The sequence below is a fragment of the Crocodylus porosus genome, unplaced genomic scaffold (assembly GCF_001723895.1).
Source record: "Crocodylus porosus isolate Cpor-Errol unplaced genomic scaffold, CroPor_comp1, whole genome shotgun sequence".
Taxonomy (NCBI): Eukaryota; Metazoa; Chordata; order Crocodylia; family Crocodylidae; genus Crocodylus; species Crocodylus porosus.
Window position 1 is genome coordinate 95,389,958 of NW_017728947.1, and position 24,575 is coordinate 95,414,532.

General features: G+C 39.7%; 1 protein-coding gene across 1 annotated transcript in view; it reads right to left on the reverse strand.

The window, feature by feature from the left end:
• Positions 1-24,541, reverse strand: part of BCL11B (B-cell CLL/lymphoma 11B) — a 101,012-nt gene extending 76,471 nt beyond the window's left edge. The window contains exons 1-2 of the mRNA XM_019552489.1: positions 23,433-24,541; positions 12,236-12,601 (exon numbers count right to left, since the gene is read on the reverse strand). Of these exons, the coding sequence (XP_019408034.1) occupies positions 12,236-12,476 (241 nt within the window). The 5' untranslated portion in view covers positions 12,477-12,601; positions 23,433-24,541. The remainder of the gene's footprint in view (positions 1-12,235; positions 12,602-23,432) is intronic.
• Between the last annotated feature and the right edge of the window lie 34 nt (positions 24,542-24,575).

Here is a 24,575-nt window from a genome sequence, read left to right on the forward strand (position 1 = left end):
AAGCTGTCACATTAAAGGTAAACTTTTAATCTGCTATAGGCAAACAGTACACATTTTTATTTCCTGAATAACAGCTTTGGAAAAATGTTTAAACAAGAATTTACAAGCTCTGTGGTAAAGGCCCATCAGGCGATTCAGACAACTACTGGATTTTTTTGGTTCTTTAAGGACGTAGATTTGGGAAAAGAGAATAATAAAGAACTACAACAAGATGAACATCTCTGTTCAGAATTGTTTCTGGTTACTGTAAAAAGAAAAAAAAGAAAAACAGTATGAATTACCAACCGTTCGTCTTAGTCTTTTGTTTTCTTGGGAGTCACTGTCGCATACTTTTAAGAACTTAATTGTGTCACACTTAGTAACATGCTAGTCTGCCGATATTTTTAAATAGAAACCAAGATTTTTGCCCAAGGCACTTAAAGATGGCAGTCCCACAACACTTTCCTTTTTTTAATGCCATGCATTTCGTTCCCTAAAAGCCTCGCACACACATTTCACTTGGTCTGAAAATACCGATGTAACTCTTAATCCTTCAAACACTTATGGACATGCTTAACTTTATGCACATGAGTAATCCCGTTGAATTCAATGGGACTACTCACATACATAAAACTAAGAGCACACAGACAATGAGATTCTGGCTCCGATGAAGCTGATGGGAAAACTCCCATTGACTTCAGTGGGGCCCAGTTTTCACATTAAGTTTTTTCAGGATCAGGGCCACAAATATTTTACACTGACTTTCCAGTGCTATCCTAATTTTGCCACTGTCTTAACCTAGGCTCCCCTGTCCCACTTTTGGGGCTCCACCTTGAGACCACTTGACATCTTCTCTGGTTATAATCCTACTGTGACGGCGAAACCACTTACAGCAACGGGAAACATCCTCTGCAGGTAAAGCTGAAAGAGACTGTTTCCCCCTGCTGTGCGCGTTTGAGTAAACTAATTAAAACATGGGAACTTTGGGTCCAAATGCTGCCAAGAAACAATCGTTAATGGGAGCTGCAGTGATACGGGAAGCTCCAGACACTTGAGGTAGCAGTAGAAAAATCAGAAGAGGCAGAGTCATATTTTTTTTACTATAATTATTATTTTTTTCTATAAAGATGCCATCATGAACTTTAAGTTGTTAAGATGGTGAGGGGGGAACTGCTAAACTGCTGCTGAAAAGGGAGAGGAGGAGGGGAACAGCAGCAGCCTCCTTGCTGCCTAGGAAGCAATGCAGTGCTGTGAAAAAGAGGCAGAAGTGAGCAAACCAGCTGAACTGCTTGCAGAATTAATCAGTAACAAAGAGGCTGGATCTCTTGGCGGGCTTCAGCCCTTGAACCTGGACTCTGCTCTATAAATTTCAGCTTGGAATGGCTCTCTACTTGTTGAAAGACAAACTGGCAGTGGGCCAAGTTTAGCTACCACCATTGAAAAAAAAAAGGCAACTTTTTGCTCAGGAAACTTCCCTTCAGATTCAAACTTTTTTTAGGAGCTAGTAACAGTAACAGGAGCTAGCACTCTGGAAAATGGGGAAGTCAGGGGGACGAGTGAAAACATTAGCTGAGTTTTTTTAATAAATGAAATAAAACTATTAGGTGCTGAATTTCTAATCTGGATTTTGCCTGCAAGAATTAGCAGCAGCTGTAGTAGTAGATTTCAGGGTACCCAATCAAAACTCAAACAGAGACTTTTACCGTTAAATTAGCTGGTTACAAGTTTGATACTGAAAATAATAAATGCCTTAAATGAAGAAGGGGACTGCCAAGCCTTCTCTGCACCCTTGCTTTATCCCCTCTCCCCCACCACCATTAAAAAGCATAAAGATCCAAATAAGTCATTTAGTAGATAGCATGAGTTGCTTATTTACAGGTTTGAAAGGAAAATAGAGAATATAAACCCTCGCTCTGCCATCCGCTTCTGTTCACTGCAGAGGCAGTTTTATTCACAAATACCTCTCCAATGTGGTGTTTATAGAATGAGAACAGACAGGGAGCAGGCTAGGGAGGAGTGCAGGGAGCAGGGGGGTGAAGGGGAGGGAGCTGTCAAAGTGGAAAGAAAGAAGGCAAACATCTATTCAGAGGCCAGACACACTGACCAAGGTCAGCTGCAGAGACAAGGCCCTGTGCAGCAGCTGTGCAATTATGCCCAAATTATGCATGGCACTGAGATTCCAAGAAGCTTGCATGGTGAGGCTGGACAGGAGACTCTAGGACACCACGAAGGAGGTGTGTAATGATTTTAATTACTCTGCGAGTTTCTAAAGGCTAGATTAGACACTCTCAAGCTAGGAAAATGCCTGACGCTCCACAGTGTTTGCAAGAATAAATTCAGATAAAAGATCCTAATGAGAGAGTGGAGAGAGAGAGAGGTATGATAAGTGCCAGCTTTGATCAAAAGGTGAAAGACGGTATCAAAATAAAACACAGTATGCAGGAAGGAGAGGGAACTGAACTGGAGATGAGGAGGAAAGAAGACTATCTTCAGAAGAACTGGTTGATAAGGTAAAATTAGTTTAATTACCAAAAAATAATCTTCCTTTTTAATAAATGCACTCCTGCTAGTAGAAGCTGGCATACTATCCAAAAAGATCTATGAACAGATAAATGGATATCCTGTGTTTTCAAAGAAGCCTGGAATCTGTACATGGTAGATATTTTCTGTCTAACTTCCCTGACCTTGCTGAAAGACCGGTGAGCAAGATCTCCCTTTCTTGTTCAAGAAATGTGTTTAACGAATGCAAGAACAGAATATAGAGAGTTCAGAGCTGTTGAGCTCAACAGTGGTTTGTGCTGATCATGCTTGAATCTTTTGCAAAGGCATACATGTAAAAAGGGAAAAAACATCAACCACTGAGAAACCACTTCACATCTGCCATTAAGATTATTAAACATCTTACAAGCAGTGTCTACCCCCACCTCCTCCATACCTCCCGAGGCCTCCAACATGGCAACTGAGAGCCAAGAATGCTCTGCTACTGCTGCTGCTGCCGCAACCGCATTTATTCCTGTTAAGGGGTTAACGATTCGTTTCCACTACTTCTCCCGAGAAAACCTACAATGAAAACATTGGCTCACGAAAGCGTTCTCACTGCCAGAACGCCACAGCGCAAGTGAAAAGTCCGTTTTGTTTTCATTACATCTCTGGGATTTCCGGCTTAGCTCCTGAGCTTAGACACCAAATCCCTAGATACCCCACCCACTTTTTTTCTACCATTTATGCAGCACAGCCCACCAATTATCATTTTGAAGGTGGAAGGGGATAGGGAGAAGAATGACTCTGGAAATGATGCTTTTGCTGGACTTGATGCACACATCTCTCAAGCTGCAAAATATCCTGTTTCTCCAGGGCTCTGCGTTTCCATAGCTGTCAGTTAAGAATTGCTACTATACATATATACCTTTTTTAATTTTCATGTCTTGCCCTCCCCACTCACAACTCCCTACTTGTCCACAGGCTCACAATTCTCCACTGAAGTCAAAGCTGAAATTCAACCTGAAATCAATGCCCTCTGAGTTATATGACATGACAGAGAAATCTAAGCCTTTCTTGTACAAAAATGTATGATTACTTCATGATTTTTTAGCTATGATAGAAAAATGTTCCAATCTCAGAAACCCTGGAAAGGGGCAACCTTTGTGTCACAGCTTATTTGGTCACTGTGTGTTTATGCTGCAAAGGTTCAAATATGGGCCGAGAAATCAAAACAATCATACAAAGGATGTGATGGGAACCTACAACAGCAGGATAGCTAAGGCAAAGGACAATTTATTTGTTTTTATTTATTTATATATCATAAAGCAATAACACTGACTTGTATTGATCATATGCCAGTCTCAAATCATCAAATAATTTTCCTTTGAAAGCTGGCTTTTCTGTAATATAATGCATGCATGTTTCTGTGCCCTCCGAACAGCTTCCTGCAGTCTCAAATTCCTCTGTAAACTCTCACAGCTTTCCTTCTACAGTCCATTCTCCACCAGCCATTCATACTACTAATTATTATTATTGTTCTTATTGTTTTTATTTAACAGTTTTTCATTTTTTTAATTTACAGTCCATTAGAAGGCCATCAGGAAAATGACTAATGATGGGATGGCCCATCCTTGTTCATCTTTCACCATGATATTTTCATTAAAAATACATCATAGTGATCATTTATCAGAGAATCACAAAAACTTAGGGTTGGAACAGAGCTCAGGAGCTCAGGAGGTCATCTAGTCCAACCCCCTACTCAAAGCAGGACCATCCCAAACTGTATCATCCCAGCCAATGATCTGTCTACTCAGGCCTTAACAATTTGTAAGGATGGGACAGACATATTTACTTGTTTCACCTCCCTTCCCCTGTGCAATTTCAGGAGGGATCCTAATACATTCAGTTAAACATGACCAATGAGTGAGATTTTGATCTTGCTTACTCCCAGGTAAGTCAGGAGTGAGTCAACACCTATTGCTTTTTAAAGAACATACATATTCTTACACCAGTGATTCAAGAGTTACCTGTAAAGTTTAAACCACTGTCAGAGAGAAAAGAATTTGGCCACACGTACTGTATGACTTTCAATCTTCTCTCAACAACCTGAAAAACTGCACTTCTGTCCAAAAAGATTTTACCTAGCATTGCCACAAGTAAAATCTAAAATGACTATAACAGACAGAGAGCATAGAAAAATAATATTTGCCACTATTTTTCCAGTATTTTTACTTTGCGACAGCATATCGGCCTTGAGTCACTACTCAGTTATCCCACTCAGTTCAGAGTAACGCTGCTGATTTAAATGGAGTTACACCCATGTGCATTGGGAGCATCATGCTCGTGAATTTTGCTCTTTGTGAGTAGTCGTTTTCACTGTTTCTCCTAAAGTCACTTAGTCAGTTTCCCCTGTTGTTTGTACGGGCCTAGCGCGATGCAATAGGACAGAGAAGAACAGTTATGAAAAACAGGAAAATGTGATAGACCACAAAACTAGCGAAGAGAATCAGGGTCAAGTACCTTTCTAGTTCTTTTTTTATTTCATTTAACTAGATTTTAAGTTGATAAACAGCAACCCTTTAATATAGCATTTTGTTTCCTCCCAAAAATATCTAAGTAGGTAAATTTCAGTTACTTCCTTACAAATAAATCCTTCTCACCTTAATCATCAGCAGAGCAGGGAAATATGGTTTGGTCTATTTGTTTGCTTTGATAGGTTGGACTACTCAAAAAAACAAAAGACCGAAGTGCCACTGGGACCTCTGACATCAATTGAAATTCACAAAGGTGGAGGGTGTCTGGTTTTCCCAGAGGACAGCTGAACAAGACGTTAAAAAGAGTGTTGGAATGATGCCATATGGATACAGTGAAAATCAAATAAGGGAAAAAATGTTTTCATAATAAGCAAGTTTCTCACCTTTAGCTCTTTCTAAGATTACTATGCTTACTCTATTATGCCTTTGTAGGATACTCTGTAAACTGGCAAATAAATACTGTGACTATGTGTGCTGGAGCTCTTCGCGGATCCAGTTTGCATCTCCTCATACAAATACCTTCCCAAGGCACCACATCTATGCTGAAGCTACGCAGCAGCATATGTGCGGATAAGCGTGAGACTGTATGCACGTGCATAAGGATTAAGTGATATTTGCTAAATATTTTCCTTTTTCACCCAAGTTTTGCTGATTTCTGGCCCTGTGCTAATCAACTCTTTGCATCACTCTAACGCCCATTGTCTGACTGATTCCTTAACACAATTCATAATGCATAAGCATTACCAAGATTGTGGTTACCAGTTACACATCCATGCCGCCACAAGCTATGGCAAATGAACTCTTCCACTTCAATAACAGAAAATTGGTCAAGTAACAACTCTGATCCTTCCCTGAAAACTTCCCTGTCCCATAAAGGGACAATTCCGCATAATGTTTAGAAGCAGAAACTCATCCACCAGGACATTATAACATCTGACTCAGAAAACTGAACCAAGCAAAAGGTTTTTTTATTCTGAGGCTTAAAGTAACCAGTAAGAAATCTACGTCTAGAGACACAGATATAACCATGCTGGATCAGAGGCAAGAGTCATCTAATCCATAACAATAAGTATGGCAGTGGCCATCACCAAGGCAAGAATACCCACAACAGGTTGCTGCGGGATATTTTTCCCTCCACAAAGGTCTCATTCTGGTCTCTAACAGGCTTAAACTTTTCACCCTTCATTATGTCACTGAAGTTTCTACATCATCTCATTTTGAAATAGGTCCCCTCACAAAAGTAGTAAGTAGATTTACAGCTCACTGAAGACAGGAATAATAATAATGAGTTACAGAGTAATGCAGGCAGGCACCATGCAATCTTCCTCACCTGACATCAAGGTACCTTAGTCCTGATTTGTTCTTATCATGCTGGTCTATCTGGAAGCCCCAACATCCCTTATTTTGGACACATTGTGTGACATGCATTAAGAGAGATAAGGGTGAGATCACTGACATTGTTTTAGTTGTTTTTCTCCTTGTGACCAAAGTCAGGACCTCAAACTACGTCTCCAGAGGGAAAAGTCTTGTTCATTAAACCACCGCACCACTGAAGTCTCAAATCTCACAGGGTTTGGGACAGAGAGGTGTTTTTTTCGGCCCCCACCACCCCCACTGGATACACAGATTTGCAAAATATATTGATAAACACCTAATCAAATCATAGATCTGGATGCTTGTCTCAGAGCAAAGTGGATCAGGGGCAGCTCTACTGACAACAGAGGAAAATCAATGAGGATGACAAGAGAATCAGGTCTGGCATGATTTCTTCAGAGAAGCCTAAGAAAAAAATGCTCCTAGTACCCTGAATTTTTTATGGCAGCTTGATATTTGGTTTTCTTTCCTTCCTATGCAGCACTGTCTTAAGACGTTGTTTCCTCACTCTGATAAATTACCCCTGTTTCAACTACTGGATTGAAAAGCTACTCATGTTGGGATCAGGTGCCACAGTCAGCTTCCTAAAGAAAAGCTCAGCCAATTGCTGACTGGTTCCCACTGCTGTGTACCAGCTCAGTCCTGCTCAGACCACCTGTTTCAAACCTGTCTGATAACATGGGCAATCAAACTAGGTTTTTCCAGTGCCTGTTTCCTTTGCCCTGCATGGTGAGGCATCGCAATGGCTGTCTTGAGTCCTACAGTTAATATGGGTGCATGAGTCCATAATGGTACATTGTAAGTGAATGTCTCAGAGTAGACAGCAATAATAATTAGCTGTCATGATTTGAAAAAAGGATAATCCATACCATTGAGTTAACAATCACTCACACAACACACATGGATTTAACTAATCTTAATTTGAGAAAAATAACAATTCCAAATATATCAAATAGCCTATTTCATGGCAACCTGCAGCAGTGTTTATCTCTGGCTTCCAGCACATGCGAGTTATTTAGTTTCTCTCACTAGCAGTTTTACCATTCAAAAGCCTGAAATGAACATTCATGGAGCAGGGGTTGCAGTTAAATCCTGCATTTGACAGGGAGTCTTTTTTCATGATCCGCATCTAGTTCGAGTACATAATGTATGGAGCCCAGAACTGGTGGCCTGAACTGGATGGATGAGGAATTCAGATCAACTCCCCCCTTCTAGCACTATCTTTGGAGAAATTGACTCTGCTGTCTTAATGAGTCTCTGCTGTCATCTTCATTTTACCACTCTCTGGAAATGTTTGCTCCCTGGTCTATAGTTGTGAACTACAGACAGAAAACCATGGAACCTATCCAGGGAAGGTAAGGCTAGAAACAAAATGCCATTTGTTATTCAGACCTGTTCCAGTTTAACTAACTTTTACAAAATATAAGCATTAGTGATAGACAATTCCTGACTAATTCATTGGCCTTGCTTCATTTGCTGTGGACGGACCTGATAAGTCTGTTAGTACCAGTCATTCAGTATAACAGTGAGAATAGTCAGATAATTTAAAATAAACTTTGCCGAACCTACTGCCCATATTCAAGTTGTCTTTACAGACGCCATGTAAACATACCAATACATGTCTTACAAGGAGAGATAACTGCAAGAGAACTCTTTGATCAGCTTTGATCAGCTAAACTTGGTTTTGCAAGTTACACATTAGGGGAAGACTCTACACTTCAGCATCAGCAGGCCTCTAAACCTAACACTGATTGAGGAGATAAAGTTGCTTCCTCCGCTACTACAGTATAGAAATATCAGTTATGAATCTACAATGGACATATAGGCATACACTCATGTACATTAAGGTTCATCTGCCTGCCTTTAGCTACACACAATACAGAAGGCCACCAGTAATATGACCGAGAGCGATTAACTGAGCACCCAAAGGGGAGTCACTCCTGGCTTAACTGAGGACTGTAAAGTTTCAGAGAAAGGAAGAATAAAAATCCATGGGCATATTAAAGAAAGATGGACTTGGATAAATCAGGGTGTATTAAAGAAAAGAATTCAGGGGTTTGGCATATAAGGCCAGGAATCCAGCTAAAAATGTGCAATATGGAAGCTTATTAACCCTATCATTTGAAAAGAAGAGAGAAAAGAAAAGAAATGTTCACAACTACAGAATGAAGATCCTGAACTAGGATTAATATTCCATGAGACCCTATGCCACAACCGTCGACAGGAAACACCCACACACCCAAAAAGTAAAAGAGTTCTGTGGCTCAGCCTAGCTCAGTGCTTGACTTACCTTAGCTACACTCAGCCACGGGGAGCTGTAACGTTTTGCAGCTTAGTCACAACAGGAAGGCCACACAAATCATTTCGACTGAATAAGAAGGTCTACAAAAATAACACAAGATCAAGGAGAGTAGCTGAAACCTATTTGAGGGCAGCAGCAGTGGCAGCATATTTCAGGGAGCCGAAGTGGCGAGTGGGTGATTTCTGGTTTCCCTCTTCAAATATAAAGACTCAATTATCTTTGAACAGCTTGCTTTACACATGAATTGACACATTTATTTTACAATAAATAACTGAAAGTTATCTATGTTTCCTTTACTGTTAATCTACACAAAGAAATAATAAACAGAGCTTGTCTACAAAAATGCAACTACTGCAGTCCTCAGAATTCAATTAAGCTAAAATAATTAATGCTTCCAACATATTAAATTACTTTAGACATTTGAGCCACTGAAGTTTTTATTCTTTAATCTTTTTCTTTTTATTTAATAAAAAAGTTAGTTTCAAAGTGGGGGGGAGAGTTCCGAGAAAAAAAGGAGCATGATTTGCTGTTAAAATGTAATGGTCTCCTTTAGCTGACACAGCATGTAGAGTGTTTTGTGCCTTTGATTAAAATAACATTTTAAATGCTTTGAACAAACATATCTTGCCATACTTCTAAGGGATTATTTTACATATTTCTTGGTGGAATAAAGAAATTCATTCTTCCTGTCGCAGTTCAGAAAGGCTAAGAATATCTTTCGTCACATATAAAGTAAAAATACTGTAGGCTCTTGCATTATTACCAAAAAAAAGGGAGGGGGTGGTGGGGTGGGGGAAAGCTGCCTTAGAGATTAAGTTTCCCTTTTATGAAATCGTATTTAGTCTCTTTTTTTAACAAATCTAACAACAATGCTCTACAGCCTCTCACTGGGAAATACCTTTAATGTTAAATGCAGATTCTGATTTTCTTGGCTAATGCAGAAAGCCTTTCTATTGAAATATAAATAAGGGGCTTGGTATATCCCACTAAAGCCTTTCCAGTGAATGACTTCTGTGGGTTTTTCATGGCTACCCTCCATGGCTGTAATGTGAGGCTTTTATCCTACTATTGAAAACTATCCGCTCCTATTAAAAAAAATAGAAGGACACTGCACCTTTTTATCAAAGAGTTTGGTCCCTAATTGAGAAAGCATTATTATTGCAATATTTAATGGTTGTCCCTATCTGCATGCAGTGCTGAGAAAATTCCAATCAAATCATAAACCTTTTTAGTTTTTTAAATTCAAAATGTCTCATATACATTTTTATTTGATCTTCAGTTTTGTATGAGAGTAAGAGCTCCAGATTGGCTGTTCAATGCCTTTTCCAAATAGGAATGTTTTTCCCTCAACAGATCTTCAATGTGTTGATGCACTGCCTGCACGGAGTTTGGTCAAAATCAACTTGAAATAAGGCACCAGCTTTCAGGATAGGAAAGGCAATTGTTGTATTTAATTATGGATTGAATTTGGGTGTAGACTATTTTTGGATTAAACCTGGACACACATCTACAGAATAGGTCTTCAGAAACAATCCTGCTAAGCATTGGGCTCCCCCTTGATAGGTGCTGAAAGATGTGTCACACATACTAAACACTTTGCAGGTGTCTGCAGCTAGCAGAATCAAGTCCCGAATGCATGCTTTGAGCTGTCTCCTGTTCCTATTGAAATCAGTGACTGAATGATAAAGGGAGTGTGTCCTGGCCTTTTCACAAGGTATTTGAACATATGGAATCACATGAAATTGGTGGGAGAACTGATGTACTTACAAAGATATTATGGATGCTGCCACTGCTGATGCCCCAAAAGCTACCACCCTCACATACAGACTCACATGTCTGGCTTCTATAGCCAATTAAAAATTTGGGGAGCTGGGTCAAAGGTAGGCTCCAACTAACCACATTCCAATATTTTAAGTAGCTGCTACTCAAGATCTAGCCCAGGAAGCCAGTGAATTAAATAAGGAGATGAGATGTGTGTTTGTTACAGTGCCAACCTACAAAGCCTGGTTCTGTAGGTTGCTGATAGAGACGCTGGAGCTTGGAGGCTCACTGATTCAGTCCCTACTATCAGCCAAAATGGCAGCTGTCACATGGAAAAAGCTACATTACATTTGAGTGACGTATCTACTTCCTCTTAATAGAGGATTCCCACCTGGAACACCTGAGACCCAAAACAGTTCAAATCCTGGACAAGTCCTGACTCCTGTGACATCTGATAGCAGAGTTATATCAGGGACCTCCACTGACACAGTAAAGATCTCTCTAACGCTTGAATTAAAAAGCCAAACTCAGATCACGCACAGATGGGGGCCAGGGGTTACAAACTGCTCACTGCCAACGAAACCATCCCGGACCTGCGGATTTGATTCACTGCCGCCATTTCTACATTCTACATCAAAACGCTAAGAAACAAGGACTGCTTGCTTACAGTTTACAGTACTGGAGGGGCAAAGTAGACAAGATGACAAGTTTGACGCAAGTTACTGACATGCAGCATTACAGGAAACCCCAAAGTTATTATAGAGTGAGATTTTCCCTGCAACTATCATTAGCAAAGTGTCATTTAGTTATTGAGGAAAACTCAGGAGAATGGAAAGTACTGAGAAAAGGAAGATGCTTGTATACCTGATGCTAAGGAAAACCATTTTCATGCCATATATACTGCAGAAAATGTTTAAGAACAGGTCATCCAGGTGGATGCAATGCCCCTGTCAGTGAGATATGGGTGATCTGCCGAATAAGAGCTGGCTGCACATTTTGAAGCTGCCTTGGGGCAAGCTTTAAACTACACAACCAATTTCTACAAGATGTCCAAGCATTTCAGAAAAGAAAATGCCTATAATCTGCTCACCCAGGACAGCTCCCATGGGTGAACGTTCCATTCTCTGCTTTCAAAAGCCCCTGTTCAGACATGCATTTCAATGTCAGAGCTCCACTGCTCCCTATTTCTCAGTCTAAATCTATTCAAACCTAGGAGATACAGGACACAATTAAACACAGCCCTTTCAGTTGCTCACCTGGACTATGGGGCTGAAATTCACCCAAAACAGGCAGAGTCAGAAGCTCTTCTTCAAACCCCACGTTATCCCTCAGGGTCAAATTCTCCCGTTGAAGTCAATGAAATATCTGCCACTGACTTCAGTGGGATCGGGACTTGGCCTCTTCCACAAGGTTTACCAGGCTCCACCACTGGAATGAATTTACCAAACGTGCAGTATTCATTATCTTTCCTAGACTACCATCTGATAATGGACAATATGGAAATGGCCCCTCTGACCCTTAGTCAGTTGCTTTTGTGTGTGTGTGCAAACTACACCTGGGGCTACCCTGGAACAACTTCAAATGTAGAGGCTTTTTTCACTGCCAGCTGACCCTTCACCAAAAGGTATAACTGAATTCAAACTTGGTAAATATTACTGCTGCAGCTCTGGATAGTAGTGAGGTTCCTCCAGGCAGCTGGCTCCTATGAAGACCTGCTACTGAAGCCTTTGTTTCATAGCACTTTCTAGAGGGCTCTCTTTAAAAGATTACCTAGGCAGTTGATTGAGTGTAAAACATGCTGTACCTGCAATGTTCTCCTGCTTGGGGCAAATTCCTTTTGTAGGCGTGAGAAGACGGTCTTCTTCATCGGGTGTGACTTGGATCCCGATTTCCACTGGCTCTGACACTTTCCTGAGCTCGGAGCGTGATGAGGGGGGAGGGCTGCTCTTATCCAGGCTCTTTTCATAGCAGGCACCACCAGTGCCATTGCACTGTTTCTTCTTGTGCTCTATAAAAACCAAGATGTCTCCCAGGGGGAAGTTCATCTGACACTGTCCACAGGTTAACAAATCAGGGTCTGTCCCACCTGCGGCAATGCTGATGCCACCCGGCTCTGATATGGCCAGGCTCTCATCCTCATCGGTGATTGCCGTTTCCACATGGTCAGCCTCTGCTTTACATGGACAAGAAGAAAGAGGGGAAGGGGGAAGAGGAAAGAAAGAAATTGATTTGAATGTTCACAGAATCTGAACGATGCACCCTGAGCAGCTTAGCCAAAAAAAAAACCCTGATTGTATCTTTCTTTTCTTTTCCATTTCTTTCTTCCCTCCCCATAATAACTTCAATATATTTTGCAACCAAGTCTGTCTGAAACAAAATGATAGGCTGACCTGGCACAGCTTTCCTGACAGCTCCCTCTAACTGCTGCCAGCATTACAATAATACCAGCAAAAAGCCATTTTGCAATGTTCATTCCTCGACTTTCCTTCTGAAATGGTCATTTTTTGTCCCACCTTTTTATTCCTAACACGTGTCCCTGCAATCCAGCATGGGCCCCAGTTGCAATCTATTTACCCCCAAAACTGTTCCTTGATGTCAGTGGGGTTTTCTGGATGCCCTGAAAAATGCAGGATTGGGACCCCCACAGCACACACAAAAATTGCACTTAATTCATTTAATTACAAAGGCGGCAGAACTGTCAAATGGCAGCAAATTAGTATGCTATGGCAAAGTACTCACATGAGTAGAGTGAGCAAGATATGGCCTGTGACAGGGACTTTACAAAAGCATTTGCAGAGAGAGAGAGAAAAAGAAAGTGTCATTTATTTTGCAGGTAGAAATATGGGCTGGAATCTTCTGCTCATTACCCTAGTAACAAATGTCTGTATGGTTACTCTAGATAGTAAAAAAATCCTTATAAAGTTGATAGAGACTTGAAGCATATGGGTTCTATATCACTATCTGAAAAATCTTCAGACTCAGAAAACATTTCTTTATCAGATAACCCAAACCAGTTTCTAAAAAACATGTAATTTATAGATTCAAAACCTCTCTCTTAAGTGTTCTACATTTTAAATTAATGTTTTCAAGCTAATTAATACAGTATGAAATAATTGTAATTCACAATCCATTTCTAGGGCAAAACGGGTTTTTTGTTCTATGGCATAACTGACAAATTATACAAACCCTAGTCTTTACTCGGGCAAAATTTCCACTGACTTTTGCCTGAGGGGGTTTTGCCTAAGAAAAGACTATAGAACTTGCTCCAAACAATACACAGGAGCAAGCGGTATGTAAATAAGCAAGTTTAGAGACATCATAATCGAATCACAATTAGGAAACAGAAAATTTACCAATTTTCTGGAGAAGGGAAGACAGAGAAATGTCTCAAAGCAGTGGGCTGGGATAAATAGAAGCTCCTACTATAGAACTGAGTTCTCCACTCTCTGAAGTCTGTGGGAGTTTTGTACAACTATTTAGCAAACAACAGAAGAATATATCAAATAAAGGGCAGGGGCAGGGACTGAAACACAAATCCTGACTGAGAAGTTCCTGAATATTCTGTGCCTCAGTGAAGATAGCTTAGAGGATAATTCTCCCTCATCTGCATCTTACAAAATGAATCAACTGATTAGTAGTATATACATCAGCCATAGCACCTATGTAGCATGACCCTCTAACAGCCTACAATAGACGAAAAAACAAGACTATCGGAATTTAATGCTTTTTATATCAGCAATTAGAAGAACAGGACTGGGACGCCACATAAATGTATGAGCAAGAAACATCCTATTGGACAGAAGCTGGACACTGCAGGGCTTTGAATGTACTCCACTAACTTGTAACAAATAAATCTACAAAGGATACTATACGCTAAGCATAATACATGCGCTGAAAACCATTAATTGCTTTTTTCCCTTAATCAAAGTTTAAAAGGAGTTTGAAGACAATACTACGTAATTAATTTACCAATTTATTTTATGAAAAGATGCTGTGCCCTAGTGAAAATGTAATCATAACCCTGCACTGAACAGGGATTGCTGGGAAGAGAGTGAATTTCTGTGAACAGTGTGTCACAATGCAAAAGGTAATTATTTAGTGCTTCTGTTCCCTTTAATGATCTAACATTGAGCAATATTGTTTATATTGAAGAGAGCTTGCACCTTTAATTACCAATTACATATACATAATTTTAGAGCCAAAAGAAAAGGACTGTGAAAAGGGTCCCTTAGAAATGTGTGCACCATTTCTGGAAAGAATTCCTATTAAGTGGGAGCAGAGTGTCAAAATATTAAAACACACACACACACAAAAGGGAGATGGGACAAAGAGCTGGAAAAGACAACGAAAAAGCAAGAGTTGAATTAAACCAAGGATTACAGGAAAGGAAGGTGGCAGAAGAAGGAAAATACCTGTTCCCAGATTCCTATGATATGCTTGCTTAGTTTCCAGATTAACTGAGTCTCTCAAAATCCAAAGATCCAACTTTGGGATGTATAACCATAGCTAAAAAAGCACATGGTTCTAAACTTTATTATATTTTGATGGATATATTTTTTCCCCTGTTATTGTAGTTCTGACCATCAGAAAATGTAGTAAAGCTGCCGCATTTGAAAAAGGCCCTGACCATGCCTGTGTAAAAAACATGAGCAAGTTTGTAGCAGTTGAACTGTTCTAAATTCTGTCTTCTAATTTCTACTATTCATTTGAATACTAGTTAAGTCCAGATATGCCTATTCACTTATACATCCTCACACTTTCTTTCCAAGTATTCTGCAATGGCACTTTTTAAAATAACATCTGTTATTCTTTCACATTTTGGCAGTCTTCACATTGAAGAAAATCAGCTTTTAATTTTCTTGGTGCTCTAAGCCCTCACGATCAGTGATAACTGGGTTCCAAAGTATCAAAAGATTTCACTCTGCTGCATTTGAGTTTAGACTAATAAATTATCAAGCATGAAACCCATCTGATACCTTACAGTACAAAAGCTATATTTAAGACTGCTTATATGGGACATGGAAAATGGCCATAAAAGGAAAAAAAGGAAAAAAACTGAATATATCTTCAAATGTATTTTATCTGTGTCAATTTGCATATTCATTTTACGCAGTTGCAAAAGAAAAGGCTTCCCGTTTATGACTCAATTAAGCAACTAAAAATCTGCATTCCAATAACATTACCAAAGGCTTACATTTACAAAGGTAAGGCCAAAAAAGGCTGAAAGTCCACCCTTAACCTGCTGTTTTTCACTTGGATAATACAACAAGCAAGGTCCTCCAGTGTTTGAAGAGTCCTGCAATACCAATAGGGCATTTCAGACCCGAGACTCAATCCAAGCTCTGACTCTACAAGTGCTTGTGGGTTTAAATGAAACACTTCACATTATTTCAACTTAGCTCTGCGGTTTCACTTCTGTTGCTGAGCTGCTGTTTTTTCTGTGTGTTTTTCCTAATTATTATTTATTTAAAATAGAATTTTAAAACAAAGAAAAAGTAAAGTCATAAAAAGAGAGGAAAGAATTAAAAGTGCCTTTTCTCCTCACATGGAAAAGGACTAAAATAAAATTAGTTGCCTCCAGCCAATGTTCATGCCACAGTTCTTCAAGGTGTGCTAAGGTGTGCCCAGTACTCTCACAGTACCTCCAAGCCTTCCTCTCAGTGCTACAGCAATATTTGCCTACTGTGTACATAGAGATTCATGGCATAGCAATGGCATCAGAAGCGGATATCATCTAAAACCAATGTCACTCAACTGTTTTATGTTTTTAATGCATTTTGACAATTTATATTATTTCTCCTACAGTAAAGAAAGCATTATATTTCCTTGCTGGACTCCTGGCATTATCCCCAAGCACCATTCTATCATGACAGTCTTCATTAAAAATAAAGTGGGTTTTTCATCCCAAACTCTACATAAAGCCTCCGCCACAATATCATTACCACTACCGTTAGCATGGTGCCTCCTTAGGTATGTTGCACACATACAAACACGCATACACACACATGCACAATATTAAAAGTACTACAGATGCAACAGATCTGGATTTTCAAATGTCTGGATCTAATACACGGATGCCAAAATAACTCAAGCCAGAACAAATTGGGCCTGATCCACAGACCATGGAACTCAGCAGAAAGATCTCAAGCATCTTCCATGGCTGAGTACATCGCTTATTACATTTCTTTTTCTTAAACTAGTTTAGTTGTAGTGCAAGGCCAGAAGTAAAAAAAAAAATCTGAAAGTGATAAACCACCTTCCTTCAAATTATCCTGCTAATGGAGTCACATAAAGCATAAAGAAAGAGGAGAAAAAATTGGTCTTTGGCCAATGTTTGGGTGTCAGATCTCTTGTCCATGTTCATTTTCTACAGCCAATTTGCAAACCAATAAAAGCAGCGGTCGAGAGAACCACTGCCACAGCCTTAACTATAGAGGCGCTAGTGGGTGCCCCTATTGCCATGGGTACTGTGAGATTGGTTACCATGTAAATCTTTCACAGACCCAGATGAGCAAAGCACAGATTAACCAGATCTGACTGCGTTTTGTAATGATGAACTGATGAATCGTGCGGCATTTGCCAGCTGCACCCTATCTACAGGGAAATTCTACCTTCAAGGATATGGTGCACACTTTCCTTCTGACACCCCCTGTACATGGAGCTACCAGCACGCGTGCTGCTGCATAATCCATGTAATATTCACTGCACTCAAATGTGGGCATCTCTCCTGTGCTTTGAAACCAAACCCTTATCTTAAAATCTTACTTGTAAGAAGCACAGAAAAATGACTAGTTCTTTAGGGTGTTGTCCACAAAGCAGACATAAAATGGTGTCCCTTTAGCAACACCTGCATGTCACACTTACTGCAAAATCAACGCATTTAACGGAAACAGCTCAGATCGCATGCACTGTGGCTCGGTTATCAAAGTGATCAGTGTCACAATTTTACCTGCTTAAGCCTAATACTTTCAAAAAGCACAGGCTTCAACTCCTCGCTGTGCAAAAGTTGACCAATAACCTGCTTACAGTTTCTTTTAATCTTCCCAGATGTGAGCTGCAGGGATTTAGATACTGCATTATATCTAGATTGCACTGACATTACATTCAACAGCACAGGATGCTTTTTAGCTGACATCAATTTTTAATTTTTCTGATCCACACAATTGAAAATCAATTCCTCATGAAAAGAAATCTGAGGGTGGATTAGTAAAGAAAAAAAGGCAACAGGGCATAAAGCCCTATTGATGGAAAGACTCCAATTTTTTGTATTATTTCAAAGTGACTCTCACACTTGTGCAAAGTGTGTGATGACAGCCCAATACACAGAAATTCTCCACTTATCCACAGGACAGGAACAGTACAGCAGCAGCTGTCTAAGTATCCCCAAACTGCCAACCTCCCTCAACCTTGACCTGTAGGGACTATCTCTGGGCGGAGAAGATAGTTCAGGCTTTATGACCCGTTCAGTCAGCTGAAACTCTCTCACAAGCTTGCCCGTTTGTTCTAAATGTGGTTAAACAGAGTTTTTTGGTATGATGTGTACACTGTCCACTAGGTACTGGACAGAGACAACTGCTTTGTATAGCCCACTGAATAGCCTTCAGATGTTAATGACTTTCGATCACTATAGACAGCAAAGGAGTTGGGGGGGGACGCCAACAACCCATTTAGCTCTAATGCATTAGCAAACAGAACACACAGCTGTGAGTTTGAGGGCTCTTCTGCAACACAGTACGTCAAACACCTTTTGCAGAAATATACTGAACCTCTCAGAGAGCAGTTTAACCCTCGGTTGCACCTGAGACAGAACAAACATCTCTAGAACCACAGAAACTGGGGGGAAAATATCATGCTCTAAAAAAAAAGGGAATGGGAAAGAAATAATAATAATGTATATACTGAACAAAACAAAAGGCAGGCATATCCAAAGGTATACTTGGATTCTGGGCATTCATCAGATGTTATTTAATCAGAAGCTACGCATATACAACGCTGCAGAAAGGGATGATATATGTGTTCTTAAATAAGCTAGACATTCAAGAAAAAAATAAAGATTTATTGCTATTGAGAGCCTAAAATGCAAAGGTTCTAATACAGACTGCAAATGCTGTAAATCTTCACGGATAAAACAGGGATCGTGATGATGTGATATAAAAGCATTCTTTGTTCCCAAGTGAATAGATTGGTTTTATTTGAATGAAAGAAAAAAGATACCAGATACACAAAAAGGAGGGGGGAAAAGCTGCATTTTGGCATAATTTTTTAACTGGATTGGAAAAAAATCCCTGAGTTGCAAAAGCTTAGGCACAAAAAAATGAATGAATTAATTTCAAAGTATGATCAAATTAGGTATTTTGTTCCTAATGTCTATAATAAGCTTGAACTCTATTCTTTAAAAAAAATAGTTTCTGTGTTTCTGAATAGGTCATGAATCTCTGTTACTTGTATACAACTTTGTCGAGCCATTTTGTGACTTTCATTGAAGCATATTTTTTATAACGGTCAATGAATTTATGACTTATTCCAGTGGCTTAGTAAAAAGGGTCATAAAAAAGTTAAATAAACCAGTAATTTTCCCCTTTAACTTTGGATTTCCTTTTTATATTGTGCTGTCTAGTACTGAGCCACTGAAAAGTACCTTGGGCACATCCAGCACACACAAATTATCAGCTGCTTCCGAAAAAAAAATTGAATTTCTTGCATTGAGGCAACTACACAAAAGACTTGCATATGTCAAAAATACAGAACTAAGTCCCTGTGAATGCTGTACCATTAATCAAATCCCCGATCTGGTGTCACTTTTGCCAGTAAAATGATGATATTCTTCTAACCCCCCCTCCACTGGCGCGTGCCTGCAACGCGTGAAGTGTGTCCCTCTGCTTTAATTTGTTTTCGAATAGCCTGCTTTAGGCATTTTTTATATATTCCTTGGGAAAAGCTGATGCTTAAAGCTCTAGTGAGGGTATACAGTACAGACTAGGCAACAGCTTTTTTGGGAGGGAAGCTGTAAGCACATTTAACTGATGTTTAGAAGCTGTAACTTACTGTGAATGCAGAACTGCCTTTGAGGCTTGTAACCATGGGTGCAAAGGAACAGTGTGGAGCCTGCATAGCTACATTTTATGAAAGTAAATAAACATGAAAGAGGAAGGTCTTGTAGTAAGTACAGCTGAATGAATCATACATTTTATCAACACTGCACATTGTTATTGATGTCTTTTTCTCCCCCCTCATCCAAAAGATATGTAGAAATCTATCCGCATACAACGCCAACACGCACTTCGCAAGGGGCTTTTACACCAGTAGGAACTTCAGTATGTCTCACCCTCTAGCCCCCAACCACTGTTCATTTTTCCTCTCAGAGAAACCTAGAAAGACAGAATTCTAACGATAATTTCAGCTAGATGAGGTGCACACTACAAACCGGAGGGAACCACCTATCATGGGGCAGCAACCAGAAGAAGAAAACGATCTAGTGAGGAAGTGGTGTAGAGTGCTATTTTGGCGCAGTATGTCTCTTCAGTGAGACTTTTTAACATGCTTCAATCTCAGGGTGGGATCTACCTATTTAGTATATGCGAGTTGTTATTGTTTCTGTTAATAAAAGTTAACAGTTGAGAAATTTTAAAAAAGCTATTATCAGCAAAGTTTGAGGTATCGGGGAGGATGCGGAGAGGAAGGTTTTCCCATAGCTTGAGAACATTAGCATCATCGATGTTTAAGACACTGTACTCTTTACATTACAGGTCTGTCAAATGAGCTGGCTGCTGTCTCTAAGCTTCCAACTTGTTCAATTCAAATATTAAATGAAGTAGAGAAATCATCAGATAAATTGCTGTCCCTCTATACTCAAGAGTGAAGGTTTTTTCTACAGTTGATGACAGCCCTGATCTTTTGTCTGACCTAATTTATTTCTCTTTCAGGTTAGAATAAAAACACTCTTTCCTGTCATGGGATAACCTCCATCGACATATTCTGCCCTAAAATAAGAATATGCTATTGCTAACAACTCCATAACTTGATGAATTCCTTGGATTGGGTGAAGCAAACATTATATCCTGACATCCAGTGATCAAAGCTTGCTATGCTATGCCACTAAATTATATGTTTGGGCAAGAAAGCGTCCCACTAAAGTCCATTGACAATGTACAGGCAGACTAAATGGGAGAATGGACCAAACCCTGTATATTATAGCCCTAACACTTATTCAACAGAAAATTTTCCATGCTATAGGTGACACTTGCTTTAGGGAAATGCTTATTTTTATTTGTAGGAAATGCCAAGACATATGTCAAGGATCAAAAGTGATACCAGCTATTAAAAAAAACAGATACAATAAACTGCCATATACATGTAGCTTTCAGACATGTAAGCACATAAAATTGCATGTGCATGCACATTTTTATTGTACAAAACATTCTTTTGGAAACTCTATCTTGGTCTCTCTGTTTATATATACACTGGAGGCAGATAAATAGATGCATATGTATTTTTACAATGCACGCTAATTCACATACCTACGGCTATCATTAGCCTGATCACTATCTGACAACAACAAACTGAGAATTTAAAGATTATATGTTGACGATAAAAGGCATTGTTAAAAACTAATTTTAATTAAAGACTTCTGTCTGCAGGAGCCTGGTTAATCAGTCATGATTTGGCCAAAAATAGATTTATCTCCCTTGCAAATCCCTCTCATCCAGCACCATATAGATCTTTGCATGAAAATCAATACTACAACTTTACACTTAAAACATTTTGCAGCAACATAAACTGCCTCAGAGACAGCTATTATTTCCTAACCTATTGTATCCCATCTACCAGTACTATGGTATGATTTGAACTATAATCTACTATGATACAGGCTATGAGCTCCCCCTAGTTGTCAACACATGCCACTTGAAAGCAGTGGGCACAACCGAGACTTGCAATTCAACTAAATACCAGCAAAGTTTATTTTGAAAAGTATTTTATATCAACAAACAGTATACAGTGCAAGGCAAACTAGATTGGAAATCTGAAAGCGAAATAAATGCCTTCAAGAAGGCCTTTTTAAACTAAAAGATTTATGCTAAGAGCAAACTGAGAGGAGCAGAATAGGTGTCGATTGAAGTCAGTAATTGATATCTATAATTTGTACTATTTCACCTAGCACACACTCATCTAAGTCATAATTATTGTCAAATATGCTACAAGACAGCCCTTTGTTCAACAGAGCAAGATACATTTTGCACTAGACAAGGACTCAACAAACCATTACTATTAAATACAACCACACTGAAAAACTGTCGACTTGTGTTTGCTAAACGTTTAAATAAGCTTGACAAAATAGTCCCTTGTATTTGTCTACCAACAAAAAAACTTGAAATGATTTCTTAGCCATTTTACATCTATCTGAAACACCAAGCAAATCAAACAGAAAACAGTAAGCAATACAGACCCATAACCTACTACTACAGTATGTCAGTTTCTTTTAAAAACACAAATTTTTTTAGAAGCCTGGAAGCTTATGAAAACATAAAAGTTACGATTTTTTATCTCATGACTAAACTGTAAATATATTTAAATAAAATGGAACCCAGAGATTCAGAAAGAACAGATCTTGTTATTGTCCTATTTAAAAGCAAGATGCAGTGTCTTTTAAAAAACGTTAGGCTTCTGAATTCACAACTATGCAAGCATTTAGAAATTCGCAGCCATCTCCAAAAATCATTTCCTCTCTAAAACTTTAGCGGTATCTTGTATTCTTTGTGTATGATGCCAAATGAAATTGTTTCTCATGCTGATAAAAAAGATCATGAATTAAACCAAATCTACATCCATTTTAAGTGAAGTTTCCTGAACATAGAAGCAATCTGGAAAACCTTTACATGCTAAAAATTGCATTATTTTTTCTTACTTTGCATAAATATGCAGAGTAAATTATAATCTTCCTGGGGAACCTGTTGACCAATTACTGAAGAAATCCTGTTTTGGGAAACCCTGTGCTCTATCTGGAATTGTATGATTTTGCTATGTGCTTCTTCCATATTTTCTATCATCTTATTGATTTTGCTTATTTTGCATTATTCTGCATAACCAGTAGCACCAGGCTTTTAAGATGGATTCTCCTTTCACACTTCCGTCTATTCTAAAAATATACTATTAGATGAAGAACATATCGCTCAAGTTTTAAAAAAATGTAAAAGTGGCAAACCAGCAGTTTGAACCAAACCAACCTAATCTATCTTTGCATGAAGCATGTCCAAGGCTCGCCATAAACTCTTTTGCATAATACCTCTTTTTCCACTGTCTAAAAATGTAGCCAGCTCAAGTACTAAGTTTTCTTTCTCCATCTTCACAAACAACAGGTCCTGAGCTGCTCTTTTTCAATGTCTTTCCCCCTTTTGCACTCTCCCTGTAAAAATTATCGTACGCAGATGTATGCTGAATGTAGGGAGGAGCAGTAGGCCACTCAATTTTTGCAGTTTTAACTAAATTCCAACTTTAGAGAAAAAATATATATTGCAGTCTACTTGCTTTTTTGGTTTCACATTCAAGATCTAAATGTTTCTCTGAGCAGCAATAGCATGAAAACCAATAAACTCCACTGGAGCAGGGTCAGAAAACTTTTTTTTTTCTGTTTTTCCCTCTCCCCCCCCCCTTTTTTTTTTTTTTTTTGCCTGGCACAGGACTCCAAGTCATCCTGAAAGGCAATTCTCCTGACAGATGCCAAAAAGACAAAGCTAAACATCAAATGATACAGGTCTCAGAAGCCAATATCAAATTCATTCCTGGGTGTTATTTTTTTTCATGATACTCTGCAAACTCCTCCATTCACAGGACAGCTCTTTAATGATGAATTAAACCTTCCTGAAAACTGGTAGAACTACTCCTGTCTGGCAAAGCACCCCACTGAAAGTCTGCAGCTCAGTCGCGGTGGATGTGTGCTAAAATGCCTGTATTTCCTGCTCCCCTCCTCCCCCCTGACTACTCCCACCCCCTCTTTCAATTGATACCTTTATTTTTTTCTGCCACTGTTCAGTATGCATCCTGATTTCTCCGCCAGCTTCCTCAGGATGGAGAGATAGAGAAACACAAGAGGGGAGGGGGGAAATTGCATGCAGCTTTGCCTTCCATTCCTCCCCTCCAAACCCATTGTGCAGCAGCTCCTTGGACCCCCGAGTTCACTGTTCCTCTGCCTCATTATTTACTTCCGAGTAAGGCGATCAGGAAACGAGATCCAATGCAAGAACGAACCTACCTGGCTCCCCTCTCTCCCAAAAATGTTTCGCCCTTCTCAATACATTCAAATGTGTGCAACAAACACACACCCGCAAGCCCCTTTCCAAACCAAATCTCTTCTTGCAAACGAGACACGAAATTAGTGGGAGACATTGCCTTAGACGGTGCAGATGTTTTTTAAAAAATCAACCAAAAAAAAGGAAAACGCAATTTCCAAACCGGCTGGGTTTTCTTTTTCTAAAAAAAAATGCAGTTAACAAAGAGATTTGGGGGAAGTATCCACCTTTTTAACGGGGAGGCAAATCTGGTTACAAAATAGCACTGAATGAAAAAACACCGCCCCCCTCCCCCCCGAAAGGTGCCAAATGCATCTTCATTTGTGTTGCACCAGCTGATGGCTGGGGGGGGGTGGGGGGGAAGGGGGTAAAAAGGATAAAGTAACCAGAGAAGCAAAAATAAAATAAACAAAAAAGAAAAATGGAAATGGCAGAACCCGGACGCCACCCAAAATATCTAGCGGCAGGGAAAAAAAAAAGAAACAGAGAGATCACCATCACCATCCTCCTCCTCATCATCCTCTTTCCAACAAATTCTTACAAAACCCAGTTTTCTCCGCGGGAACAAAGGAGGAGAGATCGCAACCACCAAATGCTCCTGGCAGATGGCTTCTCTCCTCGCCTGTCCAGGGGAGGGAGGCTCGGGATATATTTATTTATTTATTTAAATTCTTTAAAATCGAACATAAATATTCGGATTCGCGGCGGCGCCGAGGCTCAGCCCCGCTCGCGCCGCGCGCCCGCTCCTCCGCCAACTTCGGCACCGCTCCGCCCGGCCCGGGGGGCTCTGCTCGGGCATCCCGCACTTGGGCTGGATTTGGTTTTGGCCCCCTCTTTACCTCTGAAGCTGAGGGGGCTGGG